Genomic DNA, 25,741 nt, shown 5'->3' on the forward strand with positions numbered 1-25,741 from the left:
CAGACACCGAGGCAGACAGTAGTTCTTTGGTACTCTGTGTACTCACCCTGACTCCTGAACACACAGGGAACACCCAGGACAGGGCAGGAAACCTCTAGAAAAATAACAAACACATTTCTCTTCCGTAAACAACAGATTTGACAGCTTAGGATCCAAAATAAGGTTGGAATTCAATATAAAACCTCTTAGTTGTTACGTGGGAGCTGGTCCTCGTCTCTTAGGAGGGAACTGAGGCGCGGTGGTTAACGGTGTAGGCTCAGGGACACTGACAGCCAGAATCTAAGCCACGTTCATGTGGCTGCCTGGACTGGAACCTTTCCGGCGACACTCACTGAGACATTCACCACCAAACAAGCAGACCACACCTTCTTTGTATTATATACTGACTTTTAATAATAATAAAAAATCTATCATGGATTTAATGAAAAGAATCTGTACATTTAAAGTAAACCAGGCGTGATGCCCTGGCCCTCGGGGCCCTTCCCCATTCGGGGCTCTGGTTCTCTGGGTGAACGAAACACATCAACAAAGGTGACCTGGTTATCAAGAGAAAGGTGGCCCCAGGGGACCGAGGAGACCATACTCCCGAACCCAGCCTTACAGCCTGCCACAGGTGAGAAGGCGTCCCCTCCCTCCTCCTCCATGCATTTCCCTCTGACGTCCAGAAGTTGGAGAGCAGACAAACAGTCCAGGGGTCCCCACGTGCAGCCCCCCACTCAGAAGGTAGGACAACAGGTTCCTACCTCTCTGGTTCTCTAACAGGTCCCAAACGACCCGCTGTGAGATGACAATATCAAAACAGAGTACACACAGCCCAGCCCTAAGCCCGCAACTGGAGCACCTCTCAAACTCTGGTCCAGTCACTCAAACAACAAAGTCTCTTGGGTGCTGAGGCAGGGGGTTGCAGGGGGAGACAGTGCTCATGACCCTTAAGATTTTAAAATGGAAATAATGACATCTTAAACTTTTTCAATAATTTAGTTCCTTTTGTTTGTTTCTTTAGTAGAACTGAGTAACGTTGCTGATACTACTTTAGGTTGGTCCCATTAGGCGAGATATACTTTCCTCTGAAATTTAAAGTGTCAAAGACATGATCACAGAAACCTTAGGGGGAGGGGGAAAAACTCTTGACAACACTAACAATAACAGTAAGAAGAAAGAAAACAAAACATAGACCACAGAGATGTTGTGTTGTATAAATTAACAGAGCCAAGCTGGTGCCCAGAGCTGGCAGCTCAAATCCCAGTGGTAGTGGGGGTTGGAAGCCAGCAGGGCTCCCAAGTGTCCATGGAGTGACAGCTGTTCAGCCCAGTATCCTCTCCTGGCAGAGGCCATGCTGTCCCGAGTCAGCTGGGCTGGTTAGTAAGGGCAGGAGGCGTGTCTGGAAGCATACGGAAGCTTCGGCCAGGACAGGAAACAGGTAGGGTCTCCTGGAATGTGACCCTGGGAGGAACCCAGGTTCAAAGTGCAGCTTTGCCATCTGAGGAGCGGGGTCTGCAGGCCTTCACCCGCCGGACCCTGTGACCTTTCCCTGTGTAGGGGACCTGGGTGAGTGCAGGCATCCAGGCCGGGCTACATTCATGAGCTCTGGGGCCCCAAGCAGCCCTCAGGTTTCAGGCGTTAAGTATGGAGAATCTGCCAGCCCAACCGTGATCTGCCGGTCCAGAGACAGTGTATGCTCGCAGAGGCTTGACCTGGACGGTGGCGGCAGGGTCAGCTGGGTAGGTCTTGACACAGCTATGGCAGAAGCCTCGGGTCACCTTGCAGCCCCTCCGTGTCCTCCCACATGGCAGCTGCAGAGGCAGTGGCTGAGCATGGAGCAGGTCGGTGTTCAGAGGTCTCCATCCACCGGAGGCTGGCAGAGGCGGTAGAGGCTGGTGGGCAGAGGCGGAGAACGTGAGGAGGGACTGAGTGGCCCGCCACATGTGGCTAGTTTCCCCTTCTACTGGGACAAGCAATCCACACCCAGAAGAGTACACAGAGTAGTGAGCCCCGAACCCGCCCTTAGCACCTTGTCCCCTCTCAAAGGCAGATCCCGGTCCTCTAGAGCAGTTGTTCTCAACCTGTGGGTCGCGACCCCTTTGGCGGCTGACTGTCAGATATTTGCATTATGATTCGTAACAGTAGCAAAAGTAAAGTTACAAAGTAGCAATGCACGAGGACACAGCATTAGGAAGGCTGAGAACCACGGCTCTAGAGGCAGGCAGGGTATCTCCAAATGATGTGTGTATTTGGGTGCATATAGGGCATTGTGAGCCTGTCTGCCTGTAGCCTCCACAGCTCCTTGGATTCGGAAGGACTGCAGAGTGGAGGCACTGCAGAATACTATCCATGAAGGAGTGTGTGCAGGGCTTCAAGGAGAGAGGCAGCCAAAGATAGGGATGATTTTAGGGGTAGGGAGGCCACTGTGGTGAACTGGAGTGATGGAAGCCACACTAGGACACGGTACTGAGTTAAATGTCTAAGCGTAGACTGTCTGGGGCCAGCTCTGCTATTAGCTGTGTGACCTTGGGTAAGATAATGAACATCTCTGTGCCTCTATGTATCCACCTGCCAATGAGGCTCCCAGCAGAGCCTCGCTCACGGGGCTGCTGCCGGGGTCAACTGGGGTTACAAGCGGGTGGATGACACCGTCCCTCAACAGGCCGGGCATGATAAAGGCACGAAGACAAGTTGAGAGCAAAAGAACATGGCAGACCAAAGGACATGAACAGGATGCGGGGAGTGGGCACCAAGGCCCTGATCAGAAACATACTGGGTTCTGGGGGACACTGTCACTGAGAAACACTGCCTGAAGCCTCCACTTCAGTCACCACTCAGAACTCCTGGGCAGCCACTGGTGGCAGAGTGGGCAGGGACTGAGGAGTCATGACCTCCTGAGGGGCTGCGGGAGTTGGTAGCTAAAGATGACAAAAGGCTAGACTGACAGAGTCTTCATGGGGGTGGGGAAGGAGCCCAGTGGTCAATCAGGGGTGGGTAGCCACTTACCGTGGTGCACCTTGGGGCATTGGGTCTTTGATGCGGAGGTTTTTTGCCAGGATCTCCACTCGGGGGCCCTAGAAGGGAAACCCACTGTCAGGCCTGGGCCTGGAAGTCAGGGGGTGGGGGATGGGGTGGGGGTGGGGGAGCCAGGTTGGATAGCAAATGTGAACAGCTGAGACAGACTGAGCAAGATGTCTGGGGCTGAGGAGGACCAGTCCTGAGATGAACCACGTCCCACGGGGCTAAGCTCAGCGTGGTCCAGGCCACGCTGTCCACAGCGGGTGACCTCACCTGCTTGCGCATGATGTCTGTGGCCTGCATAACACACTTGGGCAGCAGCCCGTGGCTCCGAGCCAAGATGGCTGCTTGTTCCAAGGACACGCTCAGGGTGCTCCTGCGGTGGGTGAGGGAGGAGATCAGACAGGGGCGGCTTCCTAGGCACCACTGACCCTGGCCACTCCATTTCAGAGACAGGTAAGCCAAGGCCCAGAACATGGGCACTGCAGCACCCGGATTTGAACCCAGCCCTCCCACCTCTGTGCATGAGCCCCCGACTTCCCAGAGCCTACCCGGCCCCTCCGCTATGTCCCATTCGGCCTTGGGCAGGCTCACCGCTGCATGCCGGTGCCACACATGGTGATCTGACACGCCCCCAGACGGTAGCAGAGCTCAGAGGAGACGGGGACGAGGCCGGCACCTAGGCTCCCACCAGCACCAGCTTTCGGGTGCACGAAGGACTTCATGAGGCGGTAGAGCTCGTCCAGGGCGTTGATGGGACGGATCAGCTGCAAGGGATGCGGCAGATGTCCAGGAGAGGCCTGCAGCCCTGAGACCTCCACTGGCCTTCTCTGACATCTGTCTAATCCAGCCGTTACACAGCTGTCTTCCCAGTACCTTTTTCAGACCTCGAGAGCCATCAGCAGCTCCCACTACCCTGTAAGTTGGCATTTACTGTTGTTTCAGTTCTGACCTCCCAACCTGGCTCTTCCCCTGCCAAGCCCAGCCCCGCCTAAGCCTAAGTGGGGCAACCTCTTTTATCCTCTCTAAACCAGTCACAACTCGTTCAAGTGCCCACTCTCCAAGTGGCAAGCCCAAAGGACCAAAGTGACAAGCCATTCCTTATACCGTCTCCCTCAACCGTAATGATCCTCTGGTCTGTATCCAACGGACCACGAAATCCCCAAAGATGGTGCCCATACTCCTCAGAGCTCACAGCCTCTGAGCCCTGTGGCCAGTTCCTCACAATCCATTCCAAGTTCAAGGCCTGCCTGGGCCCGAGGAGCCAGGAGACCCAGAGAGATGCATTATGGGTGAGGGGCAGAGGGACAGAAACCTCTCAGGGCTACCATGACACAAAAGAGCCACAGCTAGATCTCAGCGCATCCATCTCTCCCAAGCAGCTGGAAGCCTCTGCTTTGTCGCCGTCCTTAGGGGACCGATGGGACCCTAAACTGGTAAGAACAGACGTGACACTTATTCTTAGCCAAAAGGCCAAGAAATAGTGGCACCGCTCGTTCTGATGGAAGAATTCTGACTTCTAAATGCCTGTCTAGAACCTGAAGCAAAAGGATGCCACGGAAGCCACACTTAGGGTGGCATTCGCCACTCTGATGCTTAGGGGGTCTCAGCTCGAGAAACGTGATAGTGTTCATCAGAGAGCCCCCAAGGAAATGAGGCCAGCACGAGCATGTCACCCAGGAAGCCCTAGGAGGAAGAAACAAGCTAGCAAGGGTTGCCCCTGGGCCTGATTCTGGTTAGAGCAGACTCAGCCTGTAGTGACCAACCCCACCCTGCCCAGGAACAACAGCAGACCTGGTCGATCTTCACAGCTGTGGTGGTAGCATCTGTGGGGAGGTTGGACCGCTCCAGGTAGAAGGCCCTGAAGGAAACAGACAAGGCTGAGAATCCTGCCACCACACACACATGCTCTGGCCCAGCCTAACACTGCCCCGGGTCCTGGCCCCTACAGCTACAGCTCTGTATGCTCCCCAGACTCTCCGAAGGAGGTCACTGAGTGCCCACGGTTACCAGCTCTTCCAGTGACCCCAGGGAAGCAAGACAGGGTCTCTTGGCTTCAACATCACCTCCACCTTCCCGCCCTGGACGACAGCCCAGAGCCCTGCTCCTCCAGCCCCATTCCTGCCTTCTCTTCTCTAAATATTGAACGATTGGCACAAAATTGTTCTGGGTTTACCAGCTTGTGGACTTTCTCACCCTCTAAATCCTTCTATACAGGGCTAACCAGAAAACATTGGCCCTTTTAACCAGAGTCCTTGTCTTCTGTAATACAAGCCATAAAGAATTCAGGAAGAAATTGTGTGTGAATAAAACTTTATTTATATATAAGGAGTGAGCCAGATTTGCTGGCCCACCCTTGAGCGAATAAGCGTTCATGAAGAACAGGATGGCTTCTCAGACCTCAGGGCCATGCAGGGCCCACCGAAAGACTCCAGGAACACTCTGAGCAAATGGAATTAGCAGCTAATCAGACAGACACCGGATAGACAGAAGGACAATTAAGCTGCAAACTGTGTGCCACGTCTTAGTGCCTAGCAAATGTATGGAAGCTTTGACTTCCAATTTGCAAATGGACAGAGGGGGCCTGGGAAGAGAGCGCGCCTCTCTGTGGAAACTCAGGCCCCTGTTCTCTTCCTCATGGTACTGTAGAGAGAGCAATGAGATGGGACTTGAGAGAGGCTGTGTTTGGGAGCCTGGTCTGGGGGGTCTGGTAAAGGCGAGATTGTGGGCGTGTTGGCGGCTATGGCAAGGGTGTGGTTGTAGGCATGGCTGTAGGTAACTGTAGTGGGGGTGTCAGATCTTAGCTGTTTTCCTGGATCCAGCTGTTCTCCCTCTGGACAATGTTCTGTCCACTGCTCACTTCTCTCTGGAAATTCTCCTCAGAGCAGGACCCAGTGCTAGGAGCCCAAAGATCCCAGAAGCTACTCAGTTCTTCCCTACACTGAGATAAATGGGCCAAAGAGCCTCAGTTCATCTGGCTGTGTGACCTGGGACAGGCTATGTGGGCCTCAGTAGACTCAGTTGTATAATGGGTCAGCAGTGGTCTCTATGCAGTGCTGTGTGTGCGCAGAAGTGTTAAGCTTGCCCATGGTTTTGCACGATGTGTCTGCACACTGTAGGTCCCACAGCCTTCATCCCACCCTCACCCCACCAGCCCATGGCGGCTACCTGAGCCTTCTATAGTACTGCTGAACCTTCTCCAGGGACTGCGCATTGATCTCCTGCTGCAGATCTTCTGCAGCCTGGCTTCCTGGGGGCGACGGCCCTTCCACATTCTCCAGAGCTGTGAGGGAAGGCATGGGAGGGTAGGTGCTGGGTCCTGGGGTGCTCAGTGGTTTTGCCTCCACCTAGGTCCCTCAGTCTGACTGCTCACCTTTTGTGAATAGCACGGTGTGCAGCCTGAGGCTGGCCCCACCCTCCAGGCGAGAGGGCAGCCTGGAGAAGTGGAAGCCATCGAGGTAGAAGACTACCTTCAGTGCCTGCCTGCTGCCCTCAATGTGGTAGAAGACGTTGGTGTCTGTGGAAGCAAAGCAGAATGGCTCACTTAAGGAGGCCAGAGTGGCACTCCAGAGGGTTAACCTTATACTTCCAGCCCTCCTGAGTCACAGGGGTAGCCTCAGACCCTCTTGTCTTCCCAGCCTTGAGGTAGCATTCTGGGACTTCTATGTTTGACATCTGAGGCTGCCCTATCCTAATATCCCAGAGGAATAGCATCAAAGACCTGTTCTCATGTGCTTTGAACAGTCCCATGCAGCCTCCAGACCCTGCCTGTGATGACCTCCCCTTTCACCTACCCTGACACTACTCCTGCCACTGAAGAGAGCTGGCCATAATGTCTTCAACTTCCCTGACCCTGTCCTTCGACTCCCTTGCCTGGCAGCTCAGAGCAAAAGCTGTTAAAAAGCCCGGCTGTAGCTTATCAGCACCATAAAGAAGAATTATGGCTGACAAACTTGACTTAGAGCCCATACCTGTACCAGGCAGGCATCACTAATCAATCACCTCTCCTCCCTGAGCTCAACTCAGCTTGCACACAGGTAGCTGCTGTCAGCTGAAGACTTTGCCAAGTATTTTGTTGTAGCAACAAGAGAAGTAGCTAATACTTCTATGCTTGCTCCCCAAAGGCTGACTCTGAAAATTGTGTTGGTCCGAGAGGCTTGAGCAGAGGGGAGCCAGTGTGGCTCTGAGGGACCCAACTCAGGGCAGGAAGGGAGGGCTCACTCACTGGCCACAGAATTCTCATCCAGCTGCTTAAAGGAGAAGGTGACATTGTCCAGCTCCGACAGTGTCACCCAGATGTCCTCCAGCATGGTCCGTTCCTCTTTCTGCAGGGAGAGGGGGGGTGAGGGAGACTCAGATGCCACCCTATCCTGGGCTGCCCTGAAGGTGCCATGCTTCTCACCTACGAGGCTGGGAGGCCTGTGGGTGTCTTGGGTGTGGCTGTACATATGACATCATGGTTCATCCCACTGCTTGTCCTAGACCCCATATGGGTCAGAACTCAGTTCTGCTCTGACTTCTGTGTGGCCCCAGTAAAGCCACACCAAGTATCATCTAAAACGCAGCCAACTCCATGAGCACCCACACTTCTCTTTGCCCTCTGCCCCCCAATACCTGTTCTGTACCCCTTTCTCAAAGCTGTCCAGATCCTGGTCTTCTTACCCCAACCAGCACCTGCCATGGCTGTTGGGGCACACTCAGTCTGCCTCTATCCAGCCTCCCAATTCCAGTCATGGCCATTCTCACCAGGACACCTCAGAGGGTTCTTTCTCCATCTAGTCCCCTAACCGCCTCTCTTCAAGGTCATGAGCTTCCTTTTAAAACAGCCCCGATTACATGAGTCCCCTGTCCTTCAGCCTCAGAGCCACCTTCTACCTGCAGATCTCACCAACCTGACTGTCCTCATTGGCCACACGGGCCTCTCCCCGGGGCCTTTGCACATGCTGTTCCTCTGCATACTCCTCCTCAGACCTCCATATTGGCTGGCAGTGGTCATAGATCGGAAGCCGCCTCCCCAGAAAGTCTGACCACTCCCTCCGGAGAGACCCCCTCCTCTCAGTCTACTTCTCTAGGAAGTAAGCTGCAGACCCAGCAGCCAGCTCAGTGCTGGTGACATCATCCTAAGAGAGGCTAGAGAGGGCGGCCGTGGGGCGGGGCCAGAAGCAGCTCTCTGAAGGCTGGTAGCAGTGCTCACAGTGACCAGCAGGGGGTGATCTGGGGCCGTGCTGCCCATGGGCCACCTGAGGTAGTCTCTGGAGCCGCATGTACTGGATCTGCTTTTGGATACTGGGCCAGCACCCCTGCCCTCGACATGTACACTAGATGCAAGTAATATTCTCTCCCTTCCCTGGACTCCTCGGCTGCCAGCTCAGACTGTCAGGAGCCTTTTCTGTCAGGAGCCACGGGTCTTTTCTGTCTGTCTGCCTCTCTTCCCCAGGACACCACAGAGCATAGGGGCTATTCACTGTTCATCCACAAACTCCAAAACCTCACGGTAAATGCTCAGCAAATGACTACCACATGAACCCCTCAGTGAATGGGGGCCGAGAGTACCCTCAGTAGTGTCTCTCCCGTGCTGCCAACGACCTCAGCCACTCACCACGGTGGCTGGTGCCAGCAGGGACTGCCAGTGCAGCAGGACACCGGTGGCTGCCACCTGCTCCAGCCACTTGCGGCTGGCGTCTCTGCTGCTCTCTTCATACTCGCCGTTGTTGTTGTAGCGGTAGTCGAGGGCGGCCAGCAGCTGCTCCGAGAAGGTGCACACGGCGGCCACCAGGGCCTGACAGAAGACAGCATCCCTGCGCAGCTGCAGCTCCGTGTCTGTGGGAGGTGCGTGCGGGAGCCTCTGGGTGAGTGGTGCTGTGCCTAGAGCATTTCCACCCTCAACACCCGAGCCCAAGACCCGGCACACCCACGGGGGCCTGTGGGGAATTCTGAATGGACAAATCAGTTGCCAAAGGCTGGTTCCGGGAAAAAAAAACAAAAAACAAAAAACAAAAAAAACCTAGCTCCTCAAAAGAAGACAGATCCACCCCAAATCTCACTCTCCCACTGCCCAAGTGCCTGCTTCCTGAGGAAACAAATCTCTGGTTCTTCCCAAGGTGGGGTCCAAACCCTGTCCCATCTACACTACAATGAGCCATGGGACCTCTCAGCCTGGGCCGCATGAACACTAGCAGTACTAGTCCCAAGAATGTTCTCCCCCTGCCTCATCTCCCCCATGTTCTGACCCCAACTGGCCAATGCCAGGCAGTTGGTATCTGTATAAGAGTGGGCACATCTACACAAACACACATCTGTATACTTACGTGGTCATATGCACACACACACACACACACACACACACACACACACACACACACACACACAGAGGCATCCTGCAGCTCCAACCTCCACTATTCAGGGCTAGGCTCTACCGACTCAGGCCCTATGTTCCTCACCCATCATCTTCCACCAGTCTCCCTGTCAGCACCCACCAGGCCCAATAGGTAGCACTACACATGGCTCATATTCCCTGGGACCTGAGACTTGTCCCCTGCCTGGCCCCAGAGGAAAAGGTGAAGTCCAAGCAGTTCTCCGTGAGACTGGGAGCCAAGGCTGCCTCCCGTGCAGGTGCTGAGGGCCCCATTGAGATGCTGTTGGCCAGCAGAGGGACATCACCCCACCCGGTGGCCACAGCAGCCACTGTGCCTCCCAGGGGCCCCTTCAAAGCCGCATTCTTACCTGTGCATTTCAGCAGGGCCAGAAGCAGCTGGTTCTTCCCATCTGAATGGCGGAAGAAGAGAGGAGGAGGCTGAGCAGGGCAGGCAGAGGCAGTGGCAAGCCAGTGCCTACAGCACATGGGCTCTGGCTCCTCACTGAGGAGGTGGTACTTGAGCTGTGCTCAGTGCATGCTGGGTAAGTTCCAGAGCCCTTGGACAGCAGAGATGGAGCCCCCACTGCCAGTATCCCTGTATGCTCGTCAGAGAGCTGTGTTGGGGTAACCTTCTGTACACTGTGTGAAGGTGTGTCTCTGTGTATTCAATGGTTAATTCTGTATTGGTAGAGAGCTACGGGTTTTCTATTTTATAAACATTCACCTTCCTCACTTGTTGTTTGGCTTAATAAAAAACCTACAGCCAATGGCTGGGCAGGAAGGGGAAAGCGGAACTTCAGCGAGAGGGATGGTCTCTGGGAGGAGTCCTGAGAGATTCACCCTTGGAACACGGAGAGGAACAGATGTGCCAGGGCCAAGAGAGGGGTGAAGAACTAGCCACGTTGCAGGACGTAGTGCCAGAAGAGCCAGGTTAATTCGGATGAGCTGGCTGAGAGTCTGCCAGCTACACTCCTAAGCTTTAATAACTATCAGTAGGTCTCTGTGCCACTTAACCACCGGCAGGTAGGAGGAGTCCCGCTATGCAGCGGAAAACAGGTAAGAAGGGATCCCTTGGGCTGGAGAGATGGCTCAGTGGTCAACAGCATCAACTGCTCTTCCAGAGGTCATGAGTTCAAATCCCAGCAACCACATGGTGACTCACAACCATCTGTAATGAGATCTGATCCCTCTTCTGGTGTGTCTGAAGACAGTTACAGTGTACTTATATAAATAAAACAAATAAATGTTAAAAAGAAAGAAAGACTGCCTTGGTGGCAGTCAGGTCCCAGACTTATGCTAGTAACCTACTTCTGTTTAAGAACCAAGTGGCTTGGCTTGAGACAGCCACACCTCTACAATTCCTTCCTCCAGCTCCTGGCCCCAGGAGCCTGACTCAGGTGCCCAAAGGCTCAAATAGGTAAACATATGTCATGTAGAGGTGGCCACTAAGGTATCAGGATTTCTCATATCACTGACAACTCAGACCGGTGAGCTCCAATCTGTGACAATCAAGGACAAGTAGAGACCGGAATGGAATCCAGTTTCAGATCGGAGAAGGAATGAAGCCAGAATACCAGCTTCCTGACTACAAGAAGCCTCAGTAAGAATGGCCCCCATTTCCAAGGCTCCTCCAGCCATACAGATAGCCTGGGGCCTCATCAGGTCACGACATTCACTAGGAAATGACTCGGCTTCTCTGTTCCTCCCTAGACATGAAGACAGGGACACATAGCGAGGCCCGTTCCAGACAACACCACAGTCTATACTCAGAACCAAAGGCCACCGACATGTGTGACACCCTTTCCACCCACTGACCTTCCACATATCGCTGGATGTTGTCTACCAGGGTCCTGATGGAGCTGGGTAGGTTCCAAGGGTCCTCCTGGATGCTGATCTGGATCAAGTTCCGGCCTCGGACTGTGCATTCTTCTTTCTGTTTGAACTCTGGGGCGGCAAAGCAGCAGGAGTGTGTGAGGTCAGGAGAGGGCTGGAAGTAGCTCTGAAGAACGGTGGCACCAACTGCCTGTGTCCCATCACCAGGTCACAAAGCTCACTACCCTATGTCAACATAACTGATGGGACTCACAGGTATTCACAAGTCGTGCAAGGCAAGACTAAGGGAGGCGTCACAGTACGGCATCCACAACAGACACCCTTAATCAGCCTTGGCACTCCCTCCCCGTCTCCCCACAGCTACAACCAACCCCGTGCAGACATTACAAATCAATGACAGCTGGTTCTCCTAGAGCTGGAAGGTGAAGCTACAGGCTCCTTGGGTATTACATCCTCATAGCCATAACCAACTGAGCCGGCAGATGAGTGTTAGCCCAGTAACCTTTCCCTGCACAGAAGCAGCAGCCCCGGCTTGGAGCAGGAAAGGTATAGGAGTTATCTAAGGTTGGTCATTGAATCTGCCCAGAGCAGGACCAGTCAAAGGTCAGGCAGGCACTTGACCCTCTCCTTTAACTGTTTGAGTTTCTGAGACCCCTGTGGTTATGCCCTCCACATCACCTCTGACACTGGGTGGTGCCCCTGAGACAGTCCAAAGGTTCTCTGCTGTCTTATACTATGGGAAGATGGCTGGCTATCTGAATTTAGTCTCCTATACACAATGGGTGACCCAAGAAGTCTGGAGAACACTGACTCATCTCAAGGTCAGAGTGTCCAGAGCAGGCCTAGAAGAATCAGTTTACTGGTACCTTGGTGTAGAAACAGACAGATGGATGATGGGCGGGTGGATAAGCAGATGTGGGGCGGGAATGGGTAGGTGGATGGTGGATGACAGCAGATGTGTCAGTGGATATGGGCGCTGGAGAGTGAATAGGTGGGAGGATGGAGATGGGTGGGTGAAGGGTGGAGAGGAGGGCAGGGAGGGAAGGAGGAAGGGTGATGATGGATGGATGGATGGATGATGGATGGATGGATGATGGATGGATGGATAGATGGATGTGTGGGTGGATGAATGGATGGGTGGGTGTGTGGATGAATGGATGGATGAGTGGGTGGGTAGGTGGATGGATGGGTAGATGGGTGGATGTGTGGATAGGTGAGTAGATGGGTGGGTGAGTAGATGGGTGGGTGGGTGGATGGGTAGATGGGTGGATGGATGAATGGGTGGGTAGGTAGGTGAATGGATGGGTGGATGGGTGGGTGGATGGGTAGATGGGTGGATGGGTGGATGGATGGATGGATGTATGTATGGGTAGATGGGTGGATGGGTGAGTAGATGGGTGGGTGAGTAGATGGTTGGGTGGGTGGATGGGTAGATGGATGAGTGGGTGGGTGGGTGGGTAGGTGGGTAGACGGATGGATGGGTGAGTAGATGGGTGGATGGGTGGGTGGGTGGATGGGTAGATGGGTGGATGGATGAATGGGTGGGTAGGTAGGTGAATGGATGGGTGGATGGGTGGATGGGTGGATGGATGGATGGATGGATGGATGGATGGATGGATGGATGGATAGATGGGTGGATGGGTGAGTAGATGGGTGGGTGAGTAGATGGTTGGGTGGGTGGATGGGTAGATGGATGAGTGGGTGGGTGGGTGGGTAGGTGGGTAGATGGATGGATGGGTGAGTAGATGGGTGGGTGGGTGGGTGGGTGGATGGGTAGATGGATGGGTGGGTGGGTGGATGGATGGGTGGATGATAGGGACATGTGTACAGGTAGATGGATAGCTGGCTATACAGGTAGGCAAAGAGAGGGAGGGAGGGTTGGTGAATGTATAGGCAGATGTATATGTACAGACAGATGTGGGGCAGATGGGTAGGATGTGAGTGAATGTTGGGTAAGCAGATGGAAGGAAGGTGCATGATAGATGGGTGGGCAGATGATGACAGAGGGAGGGAGAGAAGGAGAGAGGGAGGGAAAGCAGAAGGGAGGGAGGGAGGGAGGGAGGGAGGGAGGGAGGAAGGGAGGGATGAACGGAGGGTGGGTGAGTAGATGCAGGGCGAATGGGTCAGAAGGGAGATAGCTACATGGCTTGAATGTGTGAAGGGGAGGATCAGGGATGCTCATCTTCCCCCTCCCCACTCAGTCTGATGCCAGGAAGGCCTTAGCACGGCTTTCCCTCAGGAATCCCTCTCAAGGGCGCTCTGAGCAGGCACCGGGACCAACATGTGCTGAAGACGGTTTTGGTGTTGTCTCCGTCTCATCTGTGGCTTTGATTTATTGTTAAGGAGTGACATGCCGTGCTGGTCTTTCAACTACACGGAGCTTAATGTGGTACTCATGAAACTAAGTTTCTAATAGGAGAGTTTAGTCTTTAAGTTACATCAGCAATAAAACTGACCATAAGTGAAAATGATTCACGCTCTGATGTGCATGGACTCTGTGAGTCAGGCTCAGGGAGGACAGCTCAGGGACTGAGATCATGCTCCAGGCTGTCCTCCTGCCTCACCCCATAGGCCCAGGAAAAAAAGAAAACAACATTCCAGGCTCAGTCTGAACGAACACAGGAGTGACCAGCCCTGGCTCACAGGCTGGAACTGTTGGAACCAAGACCGTCCCATAGCTGTCCTGCAGCAGAGGGACAGAGACCTGTGTGTGCCCATGTCCTTTAGAGTCCCCTCACCTTGCCAGCTGTGCTCCATGGGGAAATGCCTGGTCTCCTCAAACGCCCTGCTCATCACAGGCCCCTTGAGCAGGGCATGGATGGAATCCACCTAGGGACAAAAAGCTCCCTTGATTACAGACAGGAAGGGCCTGCCACCCACAGCATACCTCCCACCCCAGTGCGATCAGAGCCATCCAGGGTACAGTGGGGGAAAGGCCCTACCTGGTTAAAGAGATGTTCCAGGCAGCCGTGAAGTTTGTCCTGCTTGTCGGATGGGATGCGTATGTCACAGGGCAGCTCATCCCCTGGCACAAAGAAGGAACCATAGCTGTCAGCCATGCTGTCCCACCTCACACCTCCCCGAGAACTGCTATGGCTACAGAAGCACACGAGGACCCACAGGGGATGTGGATGTGACAAGCTCAGGCCCCAGCCGAGCCCTGGATAGAGCCGTTTACCTTGTGAGTCTCAGTTTTGTCACGGGCATCAAAGCCTTGCAGGATTAGCAGCAGGTGACAGCCAGGGAGAGGACTGATCCAGCCAGTCCTTCCTTCCTGGATTTTCTTTCTTTTTGCAGAAAATATTTAATGACATCCTACTTATTTTGCTAGGGTTGGCTGTGGTGCTCATGTGGAGGTCAAAGGACAACCTGTGGGCGTCTGTTTTCTCCTTCCACCACGTACGTCCAAGAAATCAAACTCGGGTTATCAGACTGGACAGTACATACCTTCTCGCACTGAGACACCGCACTGGCCTCTCTTGATTTTCAAGTTAATCTCTTTACACCCAGGCTGGCCTCTTAACTCAGTATGTAGCCCAGGCTAGCCTCGAATTTCCAGCAACGCTTCTACCTCATCCTCCCAAGTGCTAGGATTATGAGCAAGAGTCAGCAAGCTTACTTTACCAGCTCCCTCACGTGAGCATCCCCCTGCAGTGCTACCGGGATAGCCTTCCCATCCATCACATGGCTCATGGGCTACAGTCTGTAAAGTCTGCTCTGACCTCTGTTCCCCTTCCTCTTCCCTCCCTTCCATTAAACAGATGTAGAATTAAGATTGCATTCTTATGCATCGACTCTGTTGGACAGACTCACGGAAGGATGAGAACAGACACAACAGCTTGAGACCTACAAGGCTGGGAACTCACAGGGGACAGGATACCTTAAACTCTTGAGGGAATTTTCAGTAATGTACTCTGTGGTCACAAAATGAATTCTTCCATTCTTGTGGTGGGGGGAGCAGGGCTGGGGGCAGACCCAGTGCCCTGCACATGCTGGGCAAACATTCCACCACTAAGTATGTATACCCATAGTGTACAATGATTATTATTTTTAGTCTGAAGCATTCATGTGTGTGTGTATATGTGTGCGTGTGCACGTTTGTGTGTGTGCATGTATGTGTGCATGTGTGTGTATGTGTGCATGCGCCTGTGTTTGCGTATATGTGTCTGTGTGTGTGTGTGCATGTGTATGTATTTGTGCATGTGTGTATGTGTGTGTACATGTGTGCATGTGTATGTGTGTGTGACACTGGTAATGGCTGGTTCTTCTCTTTGTTTTACTGGATGCTATGTCCCCAGCACCTGGCTGATCTTGGGTATATAGTAAATATTTTCTGAAAACTTGTCCCATGCTATGATGTTGAAGAGTGTGATAAGATACAGCAGAACAGAGCCAGATGTGGCACTGCACGTCCTTTAATCCCAGCACTCAGGAATGAGAGGCAGGTAGATCTCTATGAGTTCAAGGACAGCCTAGTCTACAAAATGACAGCCAGGACTGTTATACAGAGAATCTCTAACTCAAACAAACAAAGCACAAGACCCAAACAAACAACCCCACCCCTAACAGAACCGCCACAATCCTCACCATGGCAACCTTGCCATCCCATATCCCCCAGCAGCCTCTTCGCCTGAGGTCATGCTCACCTGAGCCTGTCTCATCACTGCCCAGGTACGAACTGTTGCTTCTCACGCTGGTGTAGGACAGGACAGAGTCACGATTGCTGTTACACTCACTGCAAGGGGACAAGAGACAGCCTGAGTCACCCTCATGCCAGCCCTGGAATCCACCATCTGGGGTGTAGACAAACCTCCTGGCCTTGGGCGGACACCTAGCTAGAGGCAGCACAAGGCCAGCCCAGCTTGGTGTCTGAGGTGGGGGAAGCTTGCTCAGGCCCCAGCTCAGAAGCACTGGGGGACTTTCTTCACTCAGGGGTCTTAGTGTCACCCAGGTTTCTGAGCACTTCAAGCTCTCATGAGCTCGGAAACGCCTGCCCACACGGCACTTGGCCGAAAGGAACTCAACAGGATGAGGAACGGGAAGCTAGCCACCGTGCCAACAGCTTTTTGGACAAGGAAAAATCAGAGAGCCAAAGACATAAGGGGGAAGAGGGGGATCTGAGACAATGCTCCAAGGACTCAGAGTGAAAAGCAGCCGGAAAATCCTGCCGCAGAGACACTGGAAGGTGGCCACGGGGACCAGGCAGATCTGGGGAACACAGGTAGGCTGGCAACACCACCCCCTCAATCTTGTGGCTTCAGACTTTGCCCACACTACTACGGACTGAGACAGACTCTGAGTCAGACCCACCCTGTGATTTTTCCACTGGGGACCCCCACTTCTCTGTGGTAATGAGGGTGACCTGTCACAGCACAAAAGTCCTGGTTTTGTCTGGTTACTAATTAACACCCCGCTGGTATTTTCAAAATAAATTTAACAATTGCAGAAATGCCACTCCCATCCTCGGAGGCAGGAAAACAAGAAAACGTCTGACTCCTCCGATCTACAGAAGCCCCACACACCACAGAAGCCAGACTCTCGTCCAGCCTGTGAGCATGTGGAGTAACACGGAATGAATGGGGTCCATCTGCCAGGATCGGAGGCCTCAGCTCAAGGCAAGAGAGCCAAGCAGGCATTCTGGAATGTTCTCCTAGAGGATCAGATGCCCCTAGCCCTGCACCTCCGCCCCACCAAACACACATTCTTAGCTCCAGAGACCGATGCCCTTCCCCTTGGGAAATGCCAGTCTTGACTTTCCCACAGGTTAGAAGCCTCGACTGTCTGGTGACCTCCAGTGGGTCGCACGCACCTATAGGAGTCTCGGTAGCTCATGGTGTCGTGGCCCGAGTCTTCCTGCTCGTCCTCTGACACCTTGAAGCACACCTTCTTGATGCCGCCATGGTCAGTCCTGTCCACTTCGCTCTCTTCACTGGCCGGTGGGGAAGATGAGGTCTCCTCCACCAAGGGTGGGTCACAGGGTGCAGCTGACGTGGGCTCTGTGATGGTTGACAGCAGCCTGCCAGAACAAGGTAACGGCCTTGAGGGCGAGGACGAAGGCCGGCAGGGTAACGCCACACAGGCTCACACAGTGAGAGAGAAGGGAAGCTACCCAGCAGTCTTTTTCCCCTCCAGAAGTCCCACCAGCAACTCCATGGATACCCAGTGCTGCCCCCTGCTGGACCCAGCTAGAAGCACTTCATACAGACTGAGGATGTGGTACTTTGTAGTCCAAGCACTCTGGAGTCTGGAGAATAAGATCAAGAGTTCAAGGCTAGCCTCAGCTACATAGCAAGTTCTAGGCCAGCCTCAGCTACATGAGACTTTGACTCAAAAGAACAAACAGACAGAGAAGAAAGTAAATATGAACAAGAAGCCCAGAGTCTGCAGGTCAGAGCACCTCAGTTACAGGCAGCAGCTCTGCCCCTGGAGCACGCCATGAGCAGGAAAGTCTACAATAAAACTTCAGTTAAAAAGTAAAGTGGGGAGCGGACAGATTCCAGCCTCTGGGGTGGCTACAGTAAGCATCAGTTAACAGCTCAGGCTCTGCGGCTACGCAGGCCCTGCTCACACCGGCCCTCTCGCACTGACATTTCCTAGGTGAGAGGCAAGTTATTCCCTTCGGAGCCTCTGTTCCTCCTCTGGGAAGCGGGGGGGCATCAGGATCCCCACGGGAGGCTGCTGTGAAGATAAGAGTTGAAGGACGCAGGGCATCGCCGGGTCCCTGTACGTGACAGGCCATTAAGTCTGTATTTTAAATAAATGTGCCCACTAGGGGGCACTGGGCAGTGTCTGGAGACAACTTAGGCTGTCAACTGGAGGAGGACACCATAGCCCTGAGCAAGCAGAGGTCCAGCATGCTGCAAGCATCCTACATGCCCAGGAGCTCCACAGCAGAGACCGAGCAAAGTAGGAGCCTTTCTTAGGCTTGACTGCATCGCTCTCACTGCAACAACAACAACGACAACAGCAGCAGCAGTAATCATCATCATCATCATCATCATCATCATCATCATCATCATCATCATCATCATCACAGTAATAATATTCCCTTTAGCATTATCTGGTTCCAGGCCATGCACAAATGGTCCCGATTGACCGGCTCTAAAATGTTCCTTCCAGACAGCAGACAGAGAGCAAAAGCAGCCCTTACATCGGTCCAGACACTGTGCTTTTCGGGCCTCTCGATCCACAATGGCTCCTGCTCCTTCTCCTGACCCTCTTCCTCTACCTCCTTCTACTGCTACTGCTGCTCCTCCTCCTGTTCCTCCTCTTGCTGTGCCTTCACCTCTTCCTCCTCCTCCTCCTGTCCTCTCGTCTCCTCTTCCTCTTCCTCCTCCTCTTCCTCCTCCTCCTCTTCTTCCTCCTCTTCCTCCTCTCCCTCCTCCTCTTCTTCCTCCTGTCCTCTCCTCGTCTCCTCCTCCTCTCCCCTCCTCCTCTTCCTCTTCCTCCTCCTGTCCTCTCGTCTCCTCCTCCTCTTCCTCCTCCTCTTCCTCTTCCTCCTCCTGTCCTCTCGTCTCCTCCTCCTCTTCCTCCTCCTCTTCTTCCTCCTCCTGTCCTCTTCCTTCTCCTCTTCCTCTTCTTCCTCCTCCTCCTCTTCCTCCTCCTCACCCTCCTCTTCTTCCCTGCATCCGCAGCCTGGACATTTATTATTACATGTTGTAGAGAACTGCCTGCCCCTGGCTTTAGCCAATGTCAACTTAAGGAGCTGTTTAACCTGTGTCCCCCTCTTGAGGCTGAATAGTGAGTGAGTGGGGTCTATTTCTGTCCAGAGCCGACAGCTGTTGTAGGCCCCACAATGTCCTGTGGTGACAGGGACACCTTGTCAGCGGCCCACTGTGCTGCAACGCCAACACAGGGAATCTCACAGGCTTTAGCCTCATAAGGACACTGCCTACCTGCCTCACTTCCTTAGAGCCTGCTCTCCCTAGGGAATTAGGGGCTTCCTGTTGTCTGGATGCTCTGGGCACCTGGCAGGGATAGCCCAGGGCATGCTGCACAGGACCTGAGGTGCTCAAGAGGGCCGCTATGAGCAGTGATGTCCAGGATGCTCTGGGCACCTGGCAGGGATAGCCCAGGGCATGCTGCACAGGACCTGAGGTGCTCAAGAGGGCCGCTATGAGCAGTGACGTCCAGGATGCTCTGGGCACCTGGCAGGGACAGCCCAGAGCATGCTGCACAGGACCTGAGGTGCTCAAGATGGCCGCTATGAGCAGTGATGTCCAGAGGGGGGCACCCGGGCCAGGCCTCACCTGTTGATCTGGGTGACATACTGCTTCATCTCCTTGAGGGCCACATCCAGCTTAGTGAAGAGCTGCAGATACGCGTCCTGGATCTCCCGGTCCTCCTGCTTGAGCAGAAAGCTCAGGCCCCGTTCTTGCTGGCTCAGGGCACCACTGGCTGACACGAAGATACTGTCAATGAGACCTTGGCTTTGAGAGTCCCCATCTACAGCAGGCGCGCACTTCCAGGACGGGGCAGCCATGGTGGTGATACAGTGCTGGGTGTAAGCCATGGGGTTCAGGTGGCCTGTAACAAAGGAGGGGGAGCCTACTCAGAAACAGGACAAAACCCACACAGAGGAGACCCTGCCTGAACCTCTGGACAGAAAAATAGAAGGAGCAACGTTGACCTTATGATGCCTCAGAGCACTAGGGCACCCGAGAAGGCAGCTGCCTTTGTTGAAAATACATTTTAATTACTGAGGTATTTTTCCCCTACCTGGAGTGCAGACGTGATGGCAGGTACTCTAGCAGCCATAGTCTACCACGAGAGGCATCTTGAAACTCAAACTAAAGACGGTAACACAGAAAGACGGGAACCACCAACCCCGCCCTGGACAGCGGCCTTCGGACATTTCTCTGTTTCCTCATCTGTATGGTGAGCTCTACTAAGAGATCTAATAGACACACGCAAGTACCTTGTTCTGGGTCAAGGCCGATGAGGGAGGGTTTGCGCCCAAAGCGGATGCTGAAGGACCTGCCCACTGAAGGGGTGGTCTTGGGGTAGGACACCTCCATGAAGTTGATGTGGCAGTTGGTAGGGCAGAAGTCCAGGCCACACAGCGGGTGGTCCTCCAGGGGTGCCTGCTTGAAGGGGGGGCTGACCCTGCTCTTCAGCTGGGCTGCAAACTGAGAGGGAGAGGGGACAAAGGAGTGTGAGCTGGCTTCGGCGAGTCTTTGAATACCCTGGAGCCACTTTGTGGTCCCGGACATTCCCAAATGGGAGAAAGCGTTAATGGTTGTGAATGAAGCTGTTCCCCCTGAGTGTCTCTCACAAGGACACGCTCCCAGAAGCTGTGGGGCTCGGCACTGACGTGGAGTCTTTTCTCTCTTTCAGCCGCAGTAACGTCTTAGAAACCAGGTCTCCTGGCCCTCACTTATGAGGTTCAGGGAGGGCCACCTCCTTATTCTACAATGCTTGGGGCAGGTCAAGGCAAGGGGCATGGGCAGAGCCAGGAGTGCCCTGTGAGTTCATCTTGACGGGGATGCTACAGCGAGAGCCGCAGGTCATCTGGTCACCACAGGCGAAGGCCCAGCCTCAGAGGGAGGCTGATGTGGGCAAACAGATTGCTGTGGGGTCCGATCAGACACCTGGATACAGTTGTACCTGAAGTCCACCCGTGGCCTGCCCAGCGACTGAGCCCGTCACGTTTAGGTGGAACTTAGCCGAGGGGGCCGTAACCAGAGTGTGGACGCCGGGAACCCACCTCCTGGTAGCAGGCGATTCTCTGGCCAATGCTCTCCAGCTTGGTGTCACAGATGTTGTGGAACTCGTAGTGGGACATGGTGATGATAGCGCTGCCCATGGCCATGAGCCGCCCACAGTTCTGCACGAAGAGGCTGTCGTCCTCGGCAAAGGCCTCAAGGATCTACAGGAGGGAGGGAGGACAAGTCCCGAGAGCGTGAGTACCTCGGCGACAGAGTTCTTACCTGTGGGCGGCCTTTTTACAGCGTGACACCCTAAGAGACTGGGGCTGTGACGTGCCCATTTTGGAGAAAGGTAAAGTGAGGCTAAAAGAACAGTAACCATCCTCACTGGTCCTGCAGCTGACGAGAGTTGGGATAAAGACTAGATGCCAGGGCTCCAGGGCAAAGGATCAGTTTCCCTGACCTCAAGGCAGAACAGCGCAGGTCAGGGTCTGAGTGGGCAGGGCTGGGGGTGGGATGACTGGGTACGGAGTGGGGAGGAGTGGGATGACTGGGGTCGGACTAGGGAACAAGGTGAGACCTTGGCAGCCAGGCGGAAACAGCCTCGGGGCTCCACGATCTTTTCCAGCACGTGACACTTGGCTCCTGCTGTGCTCACGTATTCATAAACCACACCGTGCTCCAAGTGAACATTGTCCAGCGTCAGGCTGACCACAGCGCTGTCCTCGTGCAGGCTCAGCTGGGGACCCAGGGACAGCAGGGGCAGGACTAGAAGCCAGAGGGGCAAACCACACTGAGAACAGCACTGGGCCCTAGGCACTAGGCTGCAGCCAGCACCCCTGACACCAAGTCACATTGTACACCCATGGCTGTTTCACGATCCCACCCACAGGGGAGCCCCTCCTGAATGGAGTTGACCCAAGACTCATTAGAGGCTGACCCCACCTGCTCCCCTCAGTTCCACAGACAGCACTGCCAGTCTGGACCCCACTGGATTCACAGAAGGGAGGAGACATTCTCTCAGGTGGACTCAAAAGTTGCCAGGGCCACCATGTAAAAAGCCAACTGAACGGCTGAGAGTGAGAGATACTGGATTGAGCCAGCCCTGAAGCTTATCTGACCATACTCAGATCTCAGTTGGCCGAGCCCACACTTTTCTGTGAGCCAGCGCGCCAGCTCCAGGAAGGATTAAGTACTTAGGGCACACAGGGTGACCTCTGAGGCGGTGGTGACATTTGAGTGAAGGGAAGAGGGCAGTGGTCCAGGCAGTGCACACAAGGGTGAAGCCAGGGCAGAAACACATTCAGTCAGATGCAGAGCAGAGGGCAGGAAGCATTGAGAAGGGAGGTGGTACTGGGAGCCAGGCTAGCCGGACCCCTGGCGTTGAAGGTTGTGTTTCTGTTTTCTTCTTTTCCCTGAGCAGCGAGGAGGCCACCAGAAGGCTCTGCTCTCGCTTTGGGAGAACACTGTGTGGGACTTGGGGTGGGGATCAACCAGGGAGAGGACAGTGGGCAAGCGGCTGCCATAACTCTGGTAAAAACCAGGTGCAGAACAAACAAGTGCCAGTTAAGGTGGTGGGAACTGGTCAGACCCTGGCTGTGGAAAGGAAGAACGCTAGGGTGGACAGCGTGTTGCAGGAATCACATGGGCAGAAGGAAGGACTAAAGAGGCTTGAGAATCCAGGATAAAGACCGACCAGGGGCAGGCTCAGGTTCTGGGGGAAACCATTGTCAATCTGGGCCATAGTAAGTTTCTGACGCCTATCAACAGACAGCAGAGGAAGTGAACTGACTGGTAAGAGGCCAAGGGTGACTCCAGAGGGGACCATGGAAGGTTGGGATAGAACGGTGGTCTGCAGAAGATGCGCACGCACTTCTGGTTCCATAACCCAGGAGTCTGTCACACTGTCAGCAAGGGAGAATTTGGGCTGTAACTAAGTAACCAACTCTTGGTGAGCCAATGAAAAGAAAGTGGGAGGAGCTGGAGAGATGGCTCAGCAGTTAAGAGCACTGACTGATCTTCCAGAGGACCTGAGTTCAATTCCCAGCAACCACATGGTGGCTCACAACTGTCTGTAATTCTAGTATCTGACACCCCCAAAACGCCCCACACACAGACGTACATACAGACAAAACTCCAACGCACATAAATAAAAATAAATAAATTGTTAAAGAAAAAAAAAAAAGTAACTGGGAACCATCCCGGGCTCACGGGCAGACAGAGGCAGAGTCACAAAGATATCGAGCTAGGACTTGGGTGAGCTGTGCTAGGCCATCCGCCAGCAAGAGAATAGGGAGCCAAGGCGTGCGGGAAGCTTCTAGAAGCTCAAACAGACAGGTCAGTCCACGGCCCAGCGAGATTCACGTCTGGGCTGCAAGGACTACATTGTGAACTACTAAAGACAGAGTCCTGCTCTGAGCTGTTGCAGCACCAAAGGGCCAACACAGCTGCAGTCCCAAGGACCAGCTGGGATGGAACCCTGGGGACACAGAAGACCAGCCATCACAGTTGGCCCAAAGCTCCTCCCACTCCCTGTCCCTTACCTGAGTCATCCTCCTGGGGGTCCTCATCCGGGGCACCCTGGCTGGCTCTCGCCTGCTGGGCGTCCTCGTGGCTGTGGTAGACCCACTGGTAAAGGCCCTGAAAAGAACCACTGTCAGAGGACCAGTCGCATGGTGAGTGCCTGGAGAGGAAGGGATGAGGCCACCCCTGAAGAGACCTCCAAAATGTCACTCCGGACCCCGAGGGACCACTGGCCACACTGGTGTGGAGCATCAGCTCCAGGTAGGAGCACTGAAGCGGGGCTTCAAAAACACGTAAAATCCTCATCTCCCCTGACTCTCCAAAGTCAGGAAGCTCATCTGGTGTGAGACAGGCACTCAATGACCACACTTGCCAAGAGAAGGCGTGTGGACGGAAGAGTGACTGTACCCTCCACCAGAACTCAGGACCCCAGCCCTGCAAGTGATTTCTACGGTCAACGTGCACACACCAGAGTTACAACACTCCTGTTTGTAAAAGGGCCCTTCACACCCCCGGCTCAGCTCAGTGCCCCTAAGGGGCCCTCCAAGATGGGGCCCAGCCTCCCGCCTCCTGCCGAGTGCTCACCAGGGCCTCCTCCCTGCGGCTGCGGAAAGCCTGGAAGTGCTCCAGAACTTCAAGGGCGCCATCATTTGCCACGCTGTTGCCGTTGACTTTCAGGATGCATTGGCCTGCGCAGAGCCCGGCAGCCACAGCCTCAGAACCTGGGGGACAGGAACACTTGAGGCTAGAGCCGGGCCAAAGGAGCCAGGTTCCAGTTGCCCCTGGCAACAACTGCATCCAGAGCTGTGCCTCCTCCCAGCTGCCAATCAGAGAGCTGCGGCTGACACTGCAGAGGCAGCTGGCCCAATGTGGCATCTCGGGCCCCTGTCATTTGGAACCCTGCATGCCCGCATAGTGACGGACTGAAGCCAGGTGACAGAGAAACACCAAAGGTACCCTCAGGGGACAGACTCAGAAAATCCAGGGCAAAATATAGCCGCCGAGCTCAACTCCATCCCTCTCAATTCTACCACAAGGCCAAGCAGTGGGCCATCACCCTGAGCATCTGTAGGTCAACGGACAGGTCTAGAAATAGAATCGAATGGCCAGCTGCCTCCAGCCTAAGAGACACACAGGCCTTGAGGACCTTGGCCAGTGCAGGTCCCAGCCTCAGGGGCTTCCAACTTTACCGCTGCCCTACGGTCTACAACAAACTACTTCACCTCTCTGGGCCTCAACGTTCTCATCTGTGAAGTTGGTCAACAGAGCATCTCTTCAAAGGGCTCTAGAGACTCTGAAAGATTTGGCATGGGGGATGGCTGGCCCTCACTAAGTATTCAGCAAATGTAAGCCCCTTTCTTAGTTCTAGCTGGCCTGCTTAAGGCTCTACCCGAGGTCTCACACACAGGCAGCTGGATGCTGGCATTGGGGCTGCTATGGAAACCTGCATTGAGGATGTGCGTGGCTCTCCACGCCCACAATGCAGCCCTGAGAGGCTCTGCACACCAGACTCCAGCTCACCTCTGCCCACGGCAAAGACACACGGCGGGGCTGTTCCTCGAATCTGGAAGGACAGGGCCTCTGGGTGGTCAGGGATTTTGATGGTCCTAGAGGGCACAGGGGCAGAGACAAGCCATGAGAAAAAAGAGGGTGGCTCCTCAAGGAGTCCCTTCCTGCCACTACCCTGCCCTGTCTCCAAGGCTTCTTGGAAATCAACCCCGAAAAGACTGGCACTGATAAACACCGTCAGTCACCCAGGTCCCCAAAGCATGTGGTAAAGAACCAAAGGCCATCACCAAAGCAGACAGAGGCTGAGAGGGTGGCGGATACCAACGGGAGGCACAGTTTGGGGGTTGTGGGTGCCAAGGGAAGGTACCAGCCTCAGGGAGTGGCAAGTGTCATTCATTTTGAGCTGCTAGGCAGTCGTCCCCAACACACAGCAGGATCCCGTCCATGTCTACCGGGCAGGCAGAGCAACCCTGAGAGCCCGTCCTCAGAGATTAAACCCTGGTGACTTCCGTCTCTGGCATCTAATAGCTAAGCCTTGCCTGCCACCTTTCCCCTAAATCTTCTGTCCTTACAGAAGCAGAGTCTAAACCAGCGGTTCTCAACCTCCCCAGTGCTGCGACCCTTTAATATAGTTCTGGTGACCCCCAACCATAAAGTTATTTTCATAGCTAGTTTATAACTGTAACTTTCCTATTATTAGGATTCATAACGTAGATATCTGTGTTTTCGGATGGTCTTAGGCGATCCCTGTGAAAGGGTCACTTGACCCCCAAAGGGGTTGATGCCCATAGGTTGAGTCTCTGAAAACTCTCCATAGTTGATGGCCAATATTTGCCTCACGTAATTGGCACCAAATACTTTTTTTTTAATTTTT

At 54.1% G+C, this 25,741-nt stretch overlaps 1 protein-coding gene across 2 annotated transcripts in view; it reads right to left on the bottom strand.

Annotated features, from left to right (window-relative positions):
- Positions 1–366: 366 nt before the first annotated feature.
- Prex1 (phosphatidylinositol-3,4,5-trisphosphate-dependent Rac exchange factor 1) overlaps positions 367–25,741 on the bottom strand; it is a 150,826-nt gene continuing 125,451 nt past the window's right edge. Inside the window, exons 3-24 of one of the 2 annotated variants that reach the window (XM_039105138.2) lie at positions 24,880–24,965; positions 23,944–24,080; positions 23,379–23,475; positions 21,416–21,603; positions 20,895–21,056; positions 20,106–20,316; positions 19,438–19,714; positions 16,998–17,204; positions 15,835–15,923; positions 14,131–14,213; positions 13,927–14,017; positions 11,171–11,299; positions 9,724–9,765; positions 8,600–8,820; positions 7,226–7,325; positions 6,374–6,517; positions 6,169–6,283; positions 4,795–4,861; positions 3,595–3,767; positions 3,274–3,376; positions 2,989–3,056; positions 367–1,874 (exon numbers count right to left, since the gene is read on the bottom strand). In XM_039105138.2, the coding sequence (XP_038961066.1) occupies positions 1,832–1,874; positions 2,989–3,056; positions 3,274–3,376; positions 3,595–3,767; positions 4,795–4,861; positions 6,169–6,283; positions 6,374–6,517; positions 7,226–7,325; positions 8,600–8,820; positions 9,724–9,765; positions 11,171–11,299; positions 13,927–14,017; positions 14,131–14,213; positions 15,835–15,923; positions 16,998–17,204; positions 19,438–19,714; positions 20,106–20,316; positions 20,895–21,056; positions 21,416–21,603; positions 23,379–23,475; positions 23,944–24,080; positions 24,880–24,965 (2,833 nt within the window). In that variant the 3' untranslated portion in view covers positions 367–1,831. The remainder of the gene's footprint in view (positions 1,875–2,988; positions 3,057–3,273; positions 3,377–3,594; positions 3,768–4,794; positions 4,862–6,168; positions 6,284–6,373; positions 6,518–7,225; positions 7,326–8,599; positions 8,821–9,723; positions 9,766–11,170; positions 11,300–13,926; positions 14,018–14,130; positions 14,214–15,834; positions 15,924–16,997; positions 17,205–19,437; positions 19,715–20,105; positions 20,317–20,894; positions 21,057–21,415; positions 21,604–23,378; positions 23,476–23,943; positions 24,081–24,879; positions 24,966–25,741) is intronic. The other variant, NM_001135718.2, reaches the window with a different exon arrangement.

The sequence above is a fragment of the Rattus norvegicus genome, chromosome 3, assembly GCF_036323735.1.
Source record: "Rattus norvegicus strain BN/NHsdMcwi chromosome 3, GRCr8, whole genome shotgun sequence".
In the NCBI taxonomy this organism is placed as follows: Eukaryota; Metazoa; Chordata; class Mammalia; order Rodentia; family Muridae; genus Rattus; species Rattus norvegicus.